Below are 18,118 nucleotides of genomic sequence, written 5' to 3'. Positions count from 1 at the left end.
TTGTTCTTTTTTTCTTTTTTCTTTTTTCTTTTTTTAACTATTTGCTGGATTTTTTCTTGCTTGGATCGGTTCAGATTTGGAAGACTTCGTGGTTCTTAGGCTTTATGTTTTTTTGTGTACTGATGAAATGTAGAAATATGGAAAGAAAAGTATCTAATTCTAACAACTCTTTAGCAATGCTTGATTTTTTTTTTATCATTTAGATTATTTGTATTTCTAACCAGCCAAATGGAGAGGTCCCTTTGTAAAAAGTATATTGGAATTTAAGCGAAGGTTGGAATTTTCTTTTAAGATTTGAATGAATTTTAAGTTAATATCGAATTGTTTTAAATTTGCTGAAACTTGAAAGGCTTGCATGATGCTGTGATGTTTTTCCACCTGTTTGATGTATCGTAAATTCTAGTTGAGTTAGTTGAGGCTTTAACCATCTTTGTGATTTGAACTTGTTCATGTTGACCGAGGATTTGAGAGCAGTAGGGTCTGTAATCTTAGACAATGGTTCCCATTTGCATTGCCTGGATAAGTTTTCAAGTCGAGTCATATCGAATCTAGATAGAAATTTTGGTGAAAACTGAAAAAAATGGTTTACAGTTTTTAATCTCAACTGTTTTTTTGGCACATCATGTTAAAGCTCAAACCTCAATTCTCAGTGTTGTGAAACACTTGGGTGTAAAAATGTCTCAGAAAACCGGGGTTCCTCCTTCCTGCCGGTTTTTTAAACTTTTTCCCTGTTGATTATAGGTTCATGGGTTTTCCGACTTCTCAACCCATGGAATATGCTGATGTAAATTCGGGAAACAATGCTGTGAACAGATTGAGTACCTCTGTAAATGGTGTTTCAGGGGACAAGGTTTTTGAGAGAGTAGAAAATGGTGTTCCTGATGCTGATCAGGTTAACGAGGACTCACCATATAGTGGGAATGCTGTGTTGGTTGAGGAAAGGCCTCCTGTGGGTGATGAGGACTTGGACTCTGCAGCAGCACCATTGCCTTCAGTATCAAGATCTAACATTGAACGCAGGTGGAGTGACATAACTTCATATGCTACAAAAAAGGTAACCTCTGGCTTCAGGTTTGATGTTATGTTACCACTTCTGGTGTTGACAGGAAATACCCTTTGCTATGTTTATGGTAAATCTCTTGCTCGGCTACTGAGTCGATTAATCTTTCCTGTTCCGGAAGGTTCAGTCTTGGTTTCAACTTCCAAATGGGAATTGGGAGCTGGGGACAATAATATCAAGTTCAGGGACTGAGTCTATTATTTCATTTCCTGAAGGGAAAGTAAGTGATTGTGATAAAGAATGAAGTATAAGTTCTTCCATTAATTAGATACTTGATTCATTTAATTGCATCTCAATTATAGGTTTTAAAGGTGAATTCTGATAGTCTGATACGTGCAAATCCTGATATCCTTGATGGTGTGGATGATCTCATGCAACTTAGTTATTTGAATGAGCCATCAGTCTTGTACAATCTCCAATATAGATACAACCAAGATATGATATATGTAAGAGCTCATATTTGTCTTCTTTCAGTTTTGAACCTATCCCAAAGTTAAGTATTTTTCTAATGCTGTTATTGTTTATAATCCATATGCAATTTAGACAAAAGCAGGACCAGTTTTAGTTGCCATCAATCCTTTTGCGGAAGTTCCTTTATATGGAAATGACTACATTCAAGCATACAAGAATAAATCCATTGAGAGCCCCCATGTATATGCAATTGCAGACACAGCCATCCGGGAAATGACACGAGGTACTTTCAATTTCTTAAAGTTGTTAGACTGGTTTTACTTATATTAACTTTGTTTGTATCACGAGTTTATGGTTTTAATATGGCACTTGCTTCTTTTTTCAGATGAAGTAAATCAATCTATCATCATAAGGTTAGTGTTTTTTCTATTTCCTTTTACCTTCTCTGACTATATTTTTATATGAATCCAACCAATTTTATTTTAGCTGCATCCCATACCAATGTCTTATTATTTGTTTATATTGCGAATGAAAAACTGGCAACCCAATTTGATGATTCTTGAATGAAAATAGCATAGTTTGCCTACAAAAATATCTGTTTCTCTTTTGGATATAAAGATGCTTTGTCATGTAGCTCTGCTTCCTGTTGTGATGTGGATGACCAAATACTAAGAAGTTCATGGTTTGTTGGATGCTGTGACTGTGGACATGCATATTGCATGTCAACTTTTACACTCGATACTTTTTTTTTGGGTCAGGATGGGCAACATTAAGATGTAAAATAGGATTATAGTTGTTTAAGAGTTGCATCTAACTTCACTGCTTATTTGAGCTCTGGGTATTGACTGCCTCTATGTTTAGGATGTCTAAAGTTGTTCCTAAATTGGTAAAGTATTGTTTGTACTGTTGCAAGTTTTCATGGAGATTCACTTTATTTTCATGCTTTAAATAAGTTCTCTTTATTCTCTATTGACTTCATTTTTATTTTTCTTCTCTTTCTGTGGATGTGTAATATTTTGTTCTCTGGTTTACATACCTGTATTTACTTTTTGGTAGCTATGCTACTTTATTCAGTTAGGTTAATACACGATGTGGAATGCAAAGTCTTAAGTTTCATCAGAATATTCTACTTTTTTAATATTTGTATTAATAGACCTGATTTTAATCAGTGGAACACATCTATACATTCTTTTTACATTTAATGTGTCTATGTTCTTAATGTTTCTTTTGCTATTTGCTTGTGAAGTGGTGAGAGTGGAGCAGGAAAAACTGAGACAGCGAAGATAGCAATGCAATATTTAGCAGTGCTAGGGGGTGGGAGTGGAATAGAGTATGAGATATTGAAGACCAATCCTATCTTAGAAGCATTTGGTAATGCAAAAACATTAAGAAATGATAACTCAAGCAGATTTGTAAGTTCCATGTTCTTTCATGCCTCTCAAGCTTTTTCTTTGATTTTACAAATGTGCGTAATATAGTGTTAGCTCTTAGTGAAATTTGATGAGATGGCTTTCAATTAGAAATAATTTGGATCTGTATTTCTCAGGGAAAGTTGATTGAAATCCACTTTAGTGAAACTGGAAAAATATCTGGGGCAAAGATTCAAACTTGTAAGCTCATTTTTACTACTGAGGTCCTGAGATGAAATTCATTTATTAAAGCATGTTTTTTACCTTCATGAAATCTGTAACTAACATCAAGTTTGAATTTGTTTTCTCCTTCAAATGGGCAGTTTTACTGGAGAAGGTAATTTTTATTAGGCCTCCATGTTCTTACATGTCATTTTATCTATTATTTTTCTAGGTATAAGTGCCTAATGTAATGTATTATGTGAACAGTCTAGAGTTGTCCAATGTGCAGAGGGAGAAAGGTCTTACCATATATTTTATCAGCTCTGTGCTGGTGCTCCTCGTGCTCTCAAAGGTAAAACTGCTTCTATCTTTATCTTTCCTTGGTCTAATATATTTCCTGTTCACAACATCTATTTGGATAAAAGGTTTTTTTTGTTAGATTGGCTATGGCCCATTCATCTTTGAGCTGGTGTTAGAATATGCTTTTTGATCTTCAGTATAAAATTTGAATTTTCCACTATGAAGGCCTGGAAATTTATATTCATGGTTTTGACTCTCCTAAATCTGATAGTAGAAAAGTATCCACGAGATAACTAGCATAGTTGTCTTACCTTTTATGCTTTCTGAAATAATCTCCATGTTATATCATTTTGGCATATTAAATTATGTTCCTTGCCTTGGTTTATTCAATTTATGTCTACAGAGAAGCTAAATTTGAAGGATGTGGGTGAATATAATTATCTGAAGAAGAGTAATTGCTACTCTATTACTGGGGTTGATGATTCTGAACAATTTCGCATTGTTAAGGTGCTTGCTTATCTCTCTTGAATTTTGTATCTTCCATCCATTTAATTTTTTGTCACGACTCATACTATAAAACTAATAAAGCAATTACCAATAACTGTTTTATGTGCCTAATTTCAGGAAGCTTTGGATGTTGTCCATGTTAGCAAAGAAGACCAGGAGAGTGTCTTTGCAATGCTTGCTGCAGTGCTGTGGCTGGGAAATGTCTCATTCACCATCATTGATAATGAAAACCATGTTGAAGCTGTGGAGGATGAAAGTAAGAAATTCCCAAAAAAAAAAAACACTATGAAAAGTCTTTTACTACATGGACTGCCCGTATGCTTTTAAGTTATACTATTGTGTTATTGTATCTTGTGAACCTTCATGGATGCTATAAATTCACCCACATAGCTTTACCCCCTCTCCTTCCAAATTCATCTTCCTAATAATAGACTTTACTTGGAAAGGGGAAAAATGAAATGGAGACATAGGAGAAATCCAAATTAAAGACAATTAAGGGTATAATTCTCCATGGGTAAAATTAGAGTTTCCTGTGGTCTTATGTATAAGTTCTGTCCCTTTACTAATTGCCAAGTAGTAATAGGTTAGATGCTAAGAAAATGGTATTAGAAATTTAGAGCCCTATGTGTTTGTTTGACATGTTTTTGGTTTTTATGATTTTAGTGGCAGATTTTATTTTATTATTTTTTTGTGGCAATTTATTTCCTATTGTATTAAGTTGTGTTTGCCTCGTATCTCTTATTCCTGTTTAGTGCGGCTGATATGCTGTCTTGCATTTTGACCTCATGTCTTATTTTTGCCACACAAAACTGTCTTCTTCATTCTTCATTATTTTATTCGGTTATTTTTGCTTGAGCCTCATCTGGTCTCTCTAAAGACTATACTATTACTTTTCAGGTCTAATCAATGTTGCTAAGTTGATTGGCTGTGACACTGCTAACCTTAATTTGGCTTTATCAACCCGCAAAATGAGAGTTGGTAATGATAATATTATCCAAAAGCTAACACTATCACAGGTAAGAATCCTTATCTAGAAACACTATTTTGTCTCGTGGTGGGTCATAAAAAGTGCTAACACTCTGCAGTTTATGGTAGAGAGTTCCTCCATGCTTGTTTCAAGTTTCAATAACATGTCTATGACATGTCTATTTTTTCCTCATGGCTTTCCCATGTCACTTTGAATTCTTGCCAGTTCATTTGATCCGACTGGAAGGCTTGAGTTGCTTTGATCCAATATTGTTCTCATTCTATGCTACCTTATGTTAATACCTCTCCTCTTCATTGAGAAAAATCTCTGAATTTCTGTGATGACTATGGTGATGACTGTGCCATGCTTTGAAGAATCAAATGACTGAATTTGATGGTATAGCATCATTGGGTTCACTGTATTGCTTCCTATTTTTACGTAAAATAGTATGGAATTTAAAAGCACAAGATTTTACTTTCTTCCATTTTACAAAGGATTAGTTAAAGGATCATGTTAGTCTGTTTTCCTGCGTGTTTCATATAAATCACTTCAGCTTTACTAAATTTCTAAACTGCTTGATTCTATACTTTTAATTTGGCGATGAGACTTAGATATTTTGGGGGTTATGACCCCCTTTATTAGTTTTTGGGCCTTAATGACTCGTCAGCTTCACAAAATTTCTAAACTGATTTCATCCATTTCTTATTTGGTGTTCCGAAGTTAAGGTTGTGTGGGATTCTGACCTCTTTTGTTTTTTATGGACCACTGTCTGACTGATAGGTGGTCCTCGTGTCTACCATGTTATAGTTGGAAGTGATTTGGTTGTACTCATTTTCAGACTTGACTCTCATTTTTCAGGCGATTGACACTAGAGATGCTTTGGCAAAATCAATTTATGCTTGTTTGTTTGAGTGGCTGGTAGATCAAATTAACAAATCACTTGCTGTTGGCAAGAGGCGAACTGGGAGATCTATCAGCATTCTAGATATTTATGGCTTTGAATCATTTGCTGTATGTTTCAATAATGCTTTGACTCTCTATCTCTATTGTTCCATATCTGTCCAAATTGATATTATCATTTGCTATTGATTCAACAAGTTTTGCTTCTACAGAAGAATAGTTTTGAGCAGTTCTGCATTAATTACGCAAATGAGAGATTACAGCAGCATTTTAATCGTCATTTGTTCAAGTTGGAGCAGGAGGTACCTTATTTTTATGTATCATGCGATGGATTAAGAGTATAAATTTATTGAACAGAACTGTCATGTCATTTATAGAACCCGACTGAAAATAAATTTCTTCAACTTATTTTAGTCAGTTCATTTTGCGTTGGTGAAATAATGTGCAACAGCAGCTTCAGAGTATCATGAATTGCTATGAATTAATGGAAAATATTACAGTTTTCAAAATCTGAAAAAGGAATGACAATCTATTGTTGCATTTTTCTCATGTAAAGAACCTCTTTTATGCCATAACCTTTCAATTCTTTGGAGGGAAGAGTAATTGTAGTTGTTAAGTGTTGTTATCCCTCATTTGTTAAGTCTTGGCTTTCCCTTTGTGGTGTTTCCAGATTTGTTTCCAATTTTTTTTAGGTTGGATGCTTAGCATTTTACCTAAGCTCTGGTGTGGTTTGTTCTTCTGTTCTAACCCCATTTGAAGCTGTCAATTTTTATACTTTATACCCTTATTTAGTTAAGCATGAGGTGAGTGTTGTGTTATCCTGCATTAAGTCTTGGATTTCTTGTGGTCTTATATTCTAGTTGAACCCACCTATTACCGATTGTTTTGGTGTTGGATGCTTGAAGTAGTAATGAATCATTGAATCTTCCACCTATTGCCAACTGATTGTAGGTTGGATGCTTAACTGTAGTGATGAATCATTGAATATTTAGTGATGACGATTGAAGTTATGCACTTGAAGTGAGGGCATGTATAAACTTTCTTCATTGGGATCTAATGAAGAATGCTCAAGAGACCCCCTTGCACAGAAAGTTTTTAACTCTTGAATTAAACATCTTATAAAAGAGAAAAATGTATACTTTCTCATTAAGTAATATATTCCTAATTTTCAAAAAAAAAAAATGTATTGTTTGATTTTACTCTGGTCATTTAGTGTTGTCTGAAAATTTATGTGATTTTCTCTAGATAGGACCTGTGATTTTTACAATAATTCTTAGTCCCCTTTTTTTTTCTCTTTTAGGAATATATCCAAGATGGCATTGACTGGGCAAAAGTTGATTTTGATGACAACCAAGGTTGTCTTAATCTTTTTGAAAAGGTAAGGAGTTCATTTGTAATGTTTCAGCTTCAGGGTGTTTTCCTTCTATGCAGTTGGTATGGGAAATAATGAACTGCTTTTGTACGAATGTAGTCACTGAAAGGAGCTGTAGAAGTTATTGATGTTAGCCCGATCCTTCTGTTTTCCATGTCTCCTAACATTTTGAGCTAGTTGTGTGAAAAGGAAAAATGTTATCATTATTTTGAAATGAAAAAGTAGTTTTCAAGGTCTGTTTCCCCCACCAAATTAACAATTCTTGTTTGGCTTTAATGTGTCATTAAATGGAAGAATGTACATATATATCTTCTGCATGTTATGCTCCTAGTATGCTACTCGTGTATATTGAATTCCTCCTCTTCTTCTTTTTTCATTTATTTCCCCCTTTTTTGATGAAGTTGAAGGTAGAAATTGCAAGAATGACAACAATAATTTAACTGAATTTTGATGCTAGACACTATTACAGATCCCTTTTATTCTTTGCAGCATCAATTTATAAGTGCACTACTTCAAATCTTATTTTTTAAGTTTTATGCAGAAACCTTTGGGATTATTGTCTCTATTAGATGAGGAGTCCACTTTTCCAAATGGGACTGACTTCACATTTGCCAGCAAGCTCAAGCAGCATCTGAAATCTAATCCTTGTTTCAGGGGAGAGCGAGAAAAAGCTTTTACTGTCTCTCATTTTGCAGGAGAGGTATTTACTTTTCTAATTAATTTTTCAGAGGTGCTTGCCTGCACCTCCGAGTTTTTCATTGTTCAAGTGTTGGTGTCTGGAGCTGCTTTCTGGTTTTATTTATTCTGTTCCCAGACAATTTGACAGTTCTTTGTCCCAAACTCAGGTTACATATGACACAACTGGATTTTTAGAGAAAAACAGAGACTTACTGCACCTCGATTCAATTCAACTACTTTCCTCTTGCTCATGCCACCTTCCTCGGATATTTGCGTCAAATATGCTTAACCAATCTGAAAAGCCTGTGGTTGGTCCTTTGCATAAAGCTGGTGGAGCAGATTCTCAAAAGCTAAGTGTTGCAACAAAATTCAAGGTGAAGTCATTTCCAGATATCAAATTTTCTGTTGTATCAGTACGGACATCCTTAATTGTAACAAGTATGAACTGTTGAAAGAATATATACATGCTAATAACTGATTTTCTCTTTCTATTTCATAGAGGGTCTCAGATAGTTTTGATTTCTTTTTTGTGTTCATAATGATGGATATGTATGAAATCAACTATTCAAACTTTATACACAATTAAAAAGTTAAATTATGTTAAAAACAAACTATTCATAAGTTCATACATGTCAACCTTTTAGGTTGCATGAAAGAAAAACTATCTGGCATATTTTCTTTTGATTTTTCTAGTGATGATTGTTTAATTATGAGATCCATTTGTTTTCAATGGAGGCAACTCATGGATAGTTTTAAAATGTGTCTCGTTAAACCGGTAGTTTGATTAGATTTTTTCTCCGTTATGTTCCTATGATATTGTTTTCAGTTCTCAGATAAAATACTAGATAGATATCTTCATCAGAATAGAAACTGTAGCGTTTATGGTTGTAATGTCAATTGCATTTTGAGTTGAAGTATTTTTGAAGACTAATTAATTTGTCCTCCATTCCTTTCTGGGTGTTACTTTCTATAATATAGGGCCAACTTTTCCAACTAATGCAACGTCTAGAGAGCACTACTCCACACTTCATACGTTGTATAAAGCCCAACAACTCTCAATCTCCTGGATCATATGAGCAAGGACTCGTTTTGCAGCAACTCAGATGTTGTGGAGTCCTTGAAGTTGTTCGCATATCACGGTCTGGCTTTCCCACGAGAATGTCTCACCAGAAGTTTGCCAGAAGGTAAAGAGTAGGAAAAAATTCTCTCTTCGTTGAAAGGAGAACCATTTTCATTTTCATTGTCTTTTCCCTTTTATTTACAGTTTTGATAGTGTGTACATAAATCATTAAGCATCTGATTCTTTTCCATTTTTTTTCTTTGGGTTTTGTGTGTTTTTGGTTTGTTTTGCACCTTTTCTCAGGTATGGTTTTCTTCTAATGGAGAATGTTGCCTCGCAAGATCCGCTTAGTGTTTCAATTGCAATTCTTCATCAGTTCAACATTTTGCCTGAGATGTATCAAGTTGGCTACACAAAATTGTTTTTCCGTACTGGCCAGGTATAATAAAAGATTGGGTAAACTACATGCTTAGTATCTAAACTATCACTTTTGTTTTGTTTTAGTACCTAAACTTTATTTTTTTTCAAAATCATATCTAATGTTTAGTTTAGGTTTCAATTTGGTACTCGCCGTTAAAAACTTAATGACACCGATGACATGGAATTTACATTACAAGACACTTGGAATATCGAAAAAGGGAAAATAATCCCATGTTATCGCTGCGGCTAAGTTTCAGTTAGGTTTCATTATGTTGATATTATAGTACGACTCTCAAGTCAAACTCAATCTCCAACCTCGCATTCCTTGCAACTCTCTAGTTATTGACAATGAAAATGCTTAAGAACGTCTGTCTACTTCACAACCTTGACTTATATTGATTAACAAGGACACACTGGGAGATTGAGGTTCTCGAGGAGATTTTGTAGATAGTATAATATAACTTATTGTCTCTGTTGATAATAAAAACTTCGAAAACCTTCACTACATTAATTTTTTTTCTTGATCTTGATAAATTTATATATTGATAATAATCAATGCAGATTGGGGCACTTGAGGATACTAGAAATCGTACTCTTCATGGCATTTTACGTGTTCAAAGCTGCTTCAGAGGACATCAAGCTCGCCGCCACTTAAAGGAGCTTCAAATAGGAATTGCTACCCTTCAGTCATGTATTGCCCCCCCCCCCTCTCTCTGTTCTTTTCATTGCTTTGAAGTCATATTTTTGCAAAGTAAGAAACTGTCGAGGCCTGATTTTCTCTACGTCTCTTACTACAGTTATCAGAGGAGAGAAAACCAGGAAAGAATATGCCGTCTTACTGCAGAGACATAGAGCTGCTATTACGATACAAAAGAAGATTAAAGGCAGGAATACTACGAAAACATTCAAGGAAATTTGTGATGCATCAGTTGTGATACAATCAGGTAAGTATTCGCATAATGCCTGTGTTTTCTTGAAACTTGAGCTCAGAACTGAAAATGGCTTGGGCGCTGTATTTCAACGCCAGTTTATTTAAGGCTTAGTACGAAAAATTTGTCCAAACTATACCTTTTTTCTCATTTGGGTCAATGGAGGTGCCAAACGCTACTAATGTTATCATTTTATGTTGCTCAAATTTTTATGTTTAATTTCATGATTATATGTGCTCCATGCTGCAGTTATTCGTGGTTGGTTGGTCAGAAGATGCTCTGGAAATGTAGGATTATTGACCTCTAAGGTACAACGATCATCTTACGATATAACTCGTATAAACTTTACTTATGGTTCGATCTTTCATGTAATTCTTTATTAAATTTTCCAAGTAGCATTCCCATTATAATTTGTTTATAGAATGATGCCAAATGTTCTTTTTTACAAACTTTTCTTAGTTCAATATAGACTCATTAGTCAGTTATACAGCTCGGAAAATATAGGCCGGTCAATCTAGCCGAAAAAATGATAAAAAAAATTGTTTTTCCAAACATTTGCAGATCGATTCGTCAGCTCTTTGATCTCCATTTCTTATTTTTTCTGTGCTATACCGATGTTATATTATTTGCATTTGAGACATGAAATGATTATAGAATTTGATACAGGCAAATGAATCAGATGAGGTGCTGGTCAAGTCATCATTTATCGCTGAACTACAGCGACGAGTTCTTAGAGCTGAGGCTGCTCTCGGGGAGAAAGAAGAGGAAAATGACATTCTCCACCAACGGCTCCAACAATACGATAGCCGCTGGTCCGAATACGAACAAAAAATGAAGTCCATGGAAGAAGTGTGGCAGAAACAAATGAGGTCTCTACAATCCAGTCTCTCCATTGCTAAGAAGAGCCTAGCGGTTGATGATTCCGAGAGAAATTCAGATGCATCGGTTATCGCCAGCGACGACAGAGAGTTTAGCTGGGACACAAGAAGTAATCACAGGCCCCCCCAGAGCAACGGTTTGAGACCGATGGGTGCAGGATTGAGTGTGATAAGCCGGTTGGCGGAGGAATTCGAGCAGAGGAGTCAAGTTTTCGCCGATGATACCAAGTTCTTAGTGGAAGTAAAATCAGGTCAGGTCGAAGCAAACCTGAACCCAGACCGTGAACTCAGAAGGTTAAAGCAGATGTTCGAAACCTGGAAGAAAGATTACGCGACGAAGTTACGAGAAACGAAAATCGTCTTGAATAAACTCGGGAGCGAAGAAGGTGCACTGGACAAGGTTAAAAAGAAGTGGTGGGGCAGGAGGAACAGCACAAGGTACACTTGAAAACCATATACATTTACTGTCTTATTCTTTCTAGTTGATCAATAGTTGTTTGCTGGTGTTTGCTATTACCAGGAATCTTATTTGATATAGAAAATTGAGAGTATTTGTGTTCTTTTACAAGCCATTTGGTCACCGGAAACGCCATCCGATTCAAGTGCATACATAAATTTAAATATGTATATTAATTTTTATTGAAAAGCCATAATCTTTATGCCCACAAAATGTGATGTTTGTTTGTTGGTGGAAGCTTGTATTGTGATTGAATGATTTCTTTCATGGATTAGTATCTAGAAAAAAAAAATACTTTTGGGAGAGAAAAGGTGGGAAAAAAGTTTTAGGGCCAAAAATGTAATTTAAGGCTAATAAGAAAATAGAGAAAGTGGTGGGTTTGAAGGTTTGGGAATTGGTGGAGCAGCCAAATGTCAGGAGCAGATGAGAAGGAAAAGAGAGTTTTGAAGATAAGCAGTTAGAAGGGACAAATGTCATCAAGAAACGATATGGCGCGGCGCGACAAAACACGGTTCATTCCATTTATGTGCTCATTGATCGAATTGGATCACACCACAACCCGGATTTCTTTATACTCTCGCTTATACAAAAGCCGAGTTTATTATTTAAAATAAGCTTAATACAAAAAATTGCTTGGATAATATCTTTCTTTAAATATTTAAAAAAATCAGTTAATATAGGTGATTAATGTCACAAATATATTATTTTAAGTATATTACCATAACAACTATTATAAATGACTGTTATCTGACATGTGTTACATTTATATATTATCGAAAATTTTTATAAAAGAAAAATTAAAATTGCAAAAAGATTTAAATTTTAAAAATGCCTTAAAATAAAGATTTCAATTGAATGGGTGAGGAGTTTAACTAAAATTGATCCCAATAATCTCAACATTAGGATGATTTAGACTGGGGAAGGTGGATGACGTGGAAAAAGAAAAGGAGTAGAGATTTGCGCATGTTGGGAGTAGATGTGTATAAAAAATTCGAATATTCGATTTTGCGTAAAAAAATATCTGAAATCGGATTTGGGAAAAATCGGTTTATTTAAAACCGAATCGGATATTTTAAAACCGGATAGTATAATCCGTTTGGGAAAAAATTGGACGATTGGATTAAAAACCGGATAAAAATTGGTTTTTTATCTGGAAAAAAATCTGGTATGGGGTTTAAAAAATTGGACGACCAGATTTTTTACCGGATTAAAAACTGGTTTTTTTCAAACCGAAACCGGTTACACCATCTAGCCTTTCAAACCGATTAGAATCCGAACCAATTTTTTTAAAATCCGATTTTTTAACTAAATGAAAAAACCAGATCAATTTTTATCCGATCCAGATCAATTTTTTATCCGACCATATGCATTTCTAATTGGGAGGAAAGCAGAGGACGCGATAAAAATGAGTTAAATCTTTTAAAAAATTTGTTTTAATGGGATTTGCGCCTCCTCTTCTCCCTCATAGATAGGAATAATTAAAAAAATAATAATAATAAATAACGATGAACTCATTTAATATTCTTTTTTTTTTTTAGATAAGTAAATTATATTTCATTCAAAGAAAATGCAAATCTCAAACTATATCAATTCCCAGTTTATGTACAATTCCTTATTACCATCATCTATAATGTGTAAACTAAGGCTATACAATTTAATTTTCACTGCTTCCTTAATTCTTTTTACAGTATCCTCACTTGATCGCGAAATACTCCTAAAAAACTTGAAATTGCGTTCTTCCCACACATGATATAGAAAACCAGTCCAGGCCAACTTTAAAATTCTTGTTCGAAGCGATTTACCCTTCAGACTTACAACCAGCCAGTTAAGGCGCTGGTCCCAACTATCAGCAATACTACGAATCCCACATAGCCCCAGGACAACATTCCAAACATTCCTAGCATAAAAGCAATCTGCAAATAAATGGTCGCGTGATTCCATACCAGAACCACAAATAACACAAGCATCATCATTAACCACATCAAAACGAATAAACCAGTCTCTAGTTGGCAGCCTATCGAGAATGGCCATCCACGAAATTAAGGAAAATTTAGGTATGTGGGAAGGGAACCAAATGATCTTGTGCCAACTCACCTTCTCCATGCTAATTCTAATGTTGTCCCAAATCCACTTGCTTTTTATCAGGCTCAAATTAGCACCAGAAGAAAACAGTCTACTCGCATCATCCCGTAACCTCAGTAATTTGTTTAAAATCCAGCTATAATGAGACTTACAACCAACCTCCCAATAACTTTCAGATTTAATATTCTTAATAGTAAAATAAATATTATTTTTTCTAAAACATCTAAGTTCGAGCAACTATGTTATAAATATATGTTACAAGGAATGTTAATATCGAAATCAAAATAAGATGTTAATGATGATTTGAAAAAAAAAATATCAATATATAATTAAAATGATAGTTGATAACTAAATACACAATTTATCATTTAATAAATTTATCTTTAATGTTTTTTTAATTATTTTCTCTCCCTTCTCCGTCTTATTTTCCCTTGATTTCTTGTTCCTTAAAGATTGTAACTTGATTAACCTTCATGTAACGTGCAGTACATGGAAAATTTTAAAACTATATTTTGTAAAAAAAATGAAACCAATTTTTCAATTTGAGTTTTGCATGCAGGAAAATATCATGTTTTCTAAAAGTTTTGAAATCTTAGTTTTAAAATTAAAACATTTGCAGTATTATTCAGCAAAAAGAGTATATATCACTATTCATGGTAACCAAGCTTAAATTGGTAGTACAATTTAATATATATATTAGCGTGCAGGGTAGACAATTCTCAGATAAGTTAATGTTATTCATCCGCAAGAGTTTAAATGTCTATATAAACAGATAGACGAGAGAGAAATGAAGCAAAACAACCCAGAAAATTGCAGGCAAGGAGAGGAAGGAAAGGAGACCCTTTTACTGTTTTACTTTCATCTTCAGTTCAGTTCATTCGTCAGGTGACTTCTTCTTCTTCAAGTATCAACCCAGAATCAATATTTGTGTTGTTTATGGTCTCCTCTTTCGTTTTTTCTGAATTGGGGTTTCGTTTTTCCATTGGCCTTTGGGTTCCATTGATTCAAATTTGATTATTTTCAGTGAATTCGTTTTCGTTTTCTTTGTTTACCGTGTTCTTCCACCAGAGCCGTGGTCGAGTTGACTCACTTCCTACTCGCTTTTACGGGTCTTCCTTTCTAATCCTATTGTAATATGGGTAACAGAGAGAAAAAAAAAAAGTTAAATGGGTCAAACCCGTCATTACAGATCACCCTCTTGGGGCTCCTAAATCATAGGAATGATTTGGTCAGCATGTATTCATCAATCACTGTCATGTTCTTCAAGCATGAAGGCTTAGACTAAGGAAAACGTGTCCTGTCATTATATATTATTATTTTAAAAGTCTGTCTAATCTTTATTGATATATTCAGAGTTCGTAAAATAATATATCAGATTAGTTTTTTTAATTTCTACGTTTATATTGATATTACGTTTAATTTGGAATAGAGACAATAAAATTATTAATAGTTAAATTCTTTTAAAAGATGAAACATGTACCGTTTTTAAAAGAATTTTTTTATTTTATTTTTTCTTCACACTTTTAAGTTCCTTGTTGTTGTTTTGTTTAATTTTCCTTTTTTAGTTTAGCGACAGCCTGACAGGTTCTTGGTCAACGGGGGCTGTCATTTGTGTTGTCTATACAACAACTGGTCTGGTTGTCAAACTCCATCTTTGAATGTTATAAAGCTTTGACAACAGAATATGTCAACCTTGGCTTGCTTGTATTTTTCGTAGCGTCACAGTTGAATTCTCTTATCTTTTTTGCAGGTGATTCTCGTTGATAACGTGTGTGAAATCTTCTTTTGGCTTTCTGGGAGTTGATTATTTGAGACCAAACGTGTCCATTTGAGGATTGTTTCTCTTCTGGTTGTGCAATATGGGTTCCTTGTCTGGAGTCATTCAACGTCCTCTAATGGCAGCCGTTGCCGTTGCAATGGCTTCTGTTTCTGCTGATTTCTCTGCTAAACTCCCATCTCCTTCAATCGAACAAATAGGAACTTCAACATCTAGTGTCTTACCAGAGTCAACTTCATCATTGGTTGCTCTTATATCAGCTTCCAAGCTTCCCAACCTGTCTTTCGTTACTAGAATTCACGTACCGTTACCTAGCTTTTACTCTCCGGTTAACATTTCCGGCCGGAGTTTCGTTCCCGACCAGATATGTTCTTCTATTGCTTCATCCCCTTTAATGATGAATTTATATCAGTCGGCAGAGTTGGATAAAGCATCTAAGCCTGCTGCTGCATTTCCAGGGAGTGTCCCTATCCCTGCCCCGGTGCCTGATGTTCTGTATAGATGGCATTTGCCCGAGCCGACTGCGATTGATATGACCGGGACATCGGATTGTTCATCGGCAAAGTCCCGGACGGTTGTCGTCTTGTTAGGATGGTTAGGATCCAAGCAGAAACATCTCAAAAGATATTCAGATTGGTATACTTCGAGGGGATATCATGTCATTACTTTCACCCTTCCAATGGTTGACATTATCGGTTACCAAGCCGGTGGCAAAGCCGAGCAGAATGTCGACATGCTCGTTCATCACTTAGCGGATTGGTTGGAAGAGGAGCAGGGGAAAAACCTGGTTTTTCATACTTTTAGCAATACCGGATGGTTAATGTGTGTTCTCACTACATTTGTGCACATATATGCATGAAGAACAATTTTTTGCTTTTATTGTTTGCACTAATTATCTGAACCGAATTCCGGGTTTCGTCTTGTTGCAGGTATGGAGCCATTCTTGAGAAGTTCCAAAAGGAAGATCCTTCCTTAATGGAAAGGATCAGAGGTTGCATTGTGGATTCAGCCCCTGTTGCTGCTCCTGACCCACAGGTAAATGATGCTTTAAGGGTGTTTCACATAGTAATTGATTTGATCAACAACAATGGAAATGCTTAATGAATCGTTTTTGTATTGTATTTGCAGGTCTGGGCTTCGGGTTTCTCGGCCGCTTTTCTCAAGAAACATAGCGTTGCGACAAAAGGATTTGCAAGCTCAAGTGAATCGGATATGGGGGCATCAGTTGGCAAAAGTGAAGTCTCACAACCCCAGCCTGCAGTAACTGAAGCTGCTTTGCTACTAGTCCTGGAGAAGTTCTTTGATGTGGTTTTGAATCTTCCTGGTGTTAAAAGGTAATGAACGGTCTTTTTAGACGATATGATGGACTACTCGATGTTTGATTCATCGAAAAGCTTTCTTTGCTACATCTTTTTCAAGATTTCCATGCATGATGTATGTGTTCTCTATGCTTTAATGCAATCTCCAATGTGATTTATGATTGCAACCAGAAGTCATCCCGATGCTTATTAACCCGGCATAACTTGATCTCATATCACCTTGCAGGAGGCTTTCTGATGTGCTGGGATTACTGTCATACGGACAACCTACCTGCCCACAACTATATATTTACAGCTCTGCAGATAGAGTCATCCCTGCAGATTCCGTGGAATCGTTCATAGAGAAGCAAAAGAGATCGGGGCGCGAAGTTCGGGCATGCAACTTTGTCTCGACACCACATGTTGATCATTTTAGAAATGACCCAAATCTGTATACAAGTCAGCTCAGCCATTTTTTGGAGGACTGTGTGCTCACTTGTTGCAAACATTCATAAGTACATTGAAGCACTGACCAAAACCACATTCTTTCTATTTGTTCTTTCCAAAAAGGAAAAGCCTACAGTTCGTTGACTCACAAATCTTGTAATTGGATAGAGATTGGTGAATAAAGTCAAGTTTTAATACTCTGCGTTCGATTCAGAATGGTATATTCGATTTAGAACAACATTTTTTTTACATTTGCAAGAGTGATTTACTGATTACCCTTTTCCTCATTTCATCAACAAAACAATCTGATGAAACACATTTCTAAAATCCACCTAGAAAATGACTTCTTCATCGAGTCTATGTGAGATTACTTGTTGAAGATACTTGGAAGCTTTCTGGTAATTCAAGAATTCCATGAACCAGGTATCAAAACCATCCACTGTCACAATTTCCACATACTTTTGAGATGGTTTCTTCATGTTTTCACTTTGGTTAGCCCCTTTTATCTTCTCAAGTGGAATCAAAACCTTGTAATGGACTCGAGTTTCATCACGTGTAAATATAATTATTCTAGTTTTAAGTCCCACCATATGTGAACCTTGTCCGGACATATTTCAGTTATGAAAATCTTCAATTCTTTCCTTTTGTTTTCCTCTCAGTCAATGGGTCTTTGAAAACTCAGAAGCATCTAAAAGTGATGAAAAGGGATGATAAAGGAGCCATCCACAAAGAAATCCTCTTTTGAAAAGGGGATGAAGCACGTCTATTTTGGTCAAAGAAAAAGAGGCCAATGTTCATATGCTTAAATGGAAATCAATGGGGCAGTAGGCCATGCAGGTTAAAGATTCTTTGGCCCCAACTCACCTGATTTTCCAATGCCTAAACCAGCAACCAAGACTATGATATAATGTAGCTTTTGCTTAACATAAAAGCAACAAAAGAATGAAGGGAATTCAAGGAAAACATACCATGGAATGACTTTGTACTTTAATGCTCTTTGCAGC

The 18,118-nt window shown here is 35.3% G+C and overlaps 2 protein-coding genes and 1 pseudogene across 2 annotated transcripts; 2 read left to right on the top strand and 1 right to left on the bottom strand.

Moving 5' to 3' along the window:
* Positions 1-675: 675 nt before the first annotated feature.
* On the top strand, positions 676-11,613 carry LOC120214999 (annotated as a pseudogene).
* A 1,478-nt stretch (positions 11,614-13,091) lies between these two features.
* LOC120215047 lies at positions 13,092-13,541 on the bottom strand. Its single transcript, XM_039212840.1, has one exon. The coding sequence runs from the start codon at positions 13,539-13,541 to the stop codon at positions 13,092-13,094; it is 450 nt and encodes a 149-aa protein (XP_039068771.1).
* Positions 13,542-15,404: 1,863 nt separating this feature from the next.
* LOC120214996 (transmembrane protein 53-like) lies at positions 15,405-17,303 on the top strand. Its single transcript, XM_039212801.1, has 4 exons — positions 15,405-16,191; positions 16,299-16,404; positions 16,498-16,703; positions 16,915-17,303. Exons 1-4 carry the CDS (start codon positions 15,452-15,454, stop codon positions 17,180-17,182), a joined length of 1,320 nt encoding a protein of 439 aa, XP_039068732.1. The 5' UTR covers positions 15,405-15,451; the 3' UTR covers positions 17,183-17,303.
* The last annotated feature ends 815 nt before the right edge of the window (positions 17,304-18,118 follow it).

Source organism: Hibiscus syriacus, unplaced genomic scaffold (genome assembly GCF_006381635.1).
Source record: "Hibiscus syriacus cultivar Baekdansim isolate YM2019G1 unplaced genomic scaffold, ASM638163v2 tig00110109_pilon, whole genome shotgun sequence".
Lineage (NCBI taxonomy): Eukaryota > Viridiplantae > Streptophyta > Magnoliopsida > Malvales > Malvaceae > Hibiscus > Hibiscus syriacus.
This window is presented reverse-complemented; position numbering and strand designations above follow the sequence as displayed.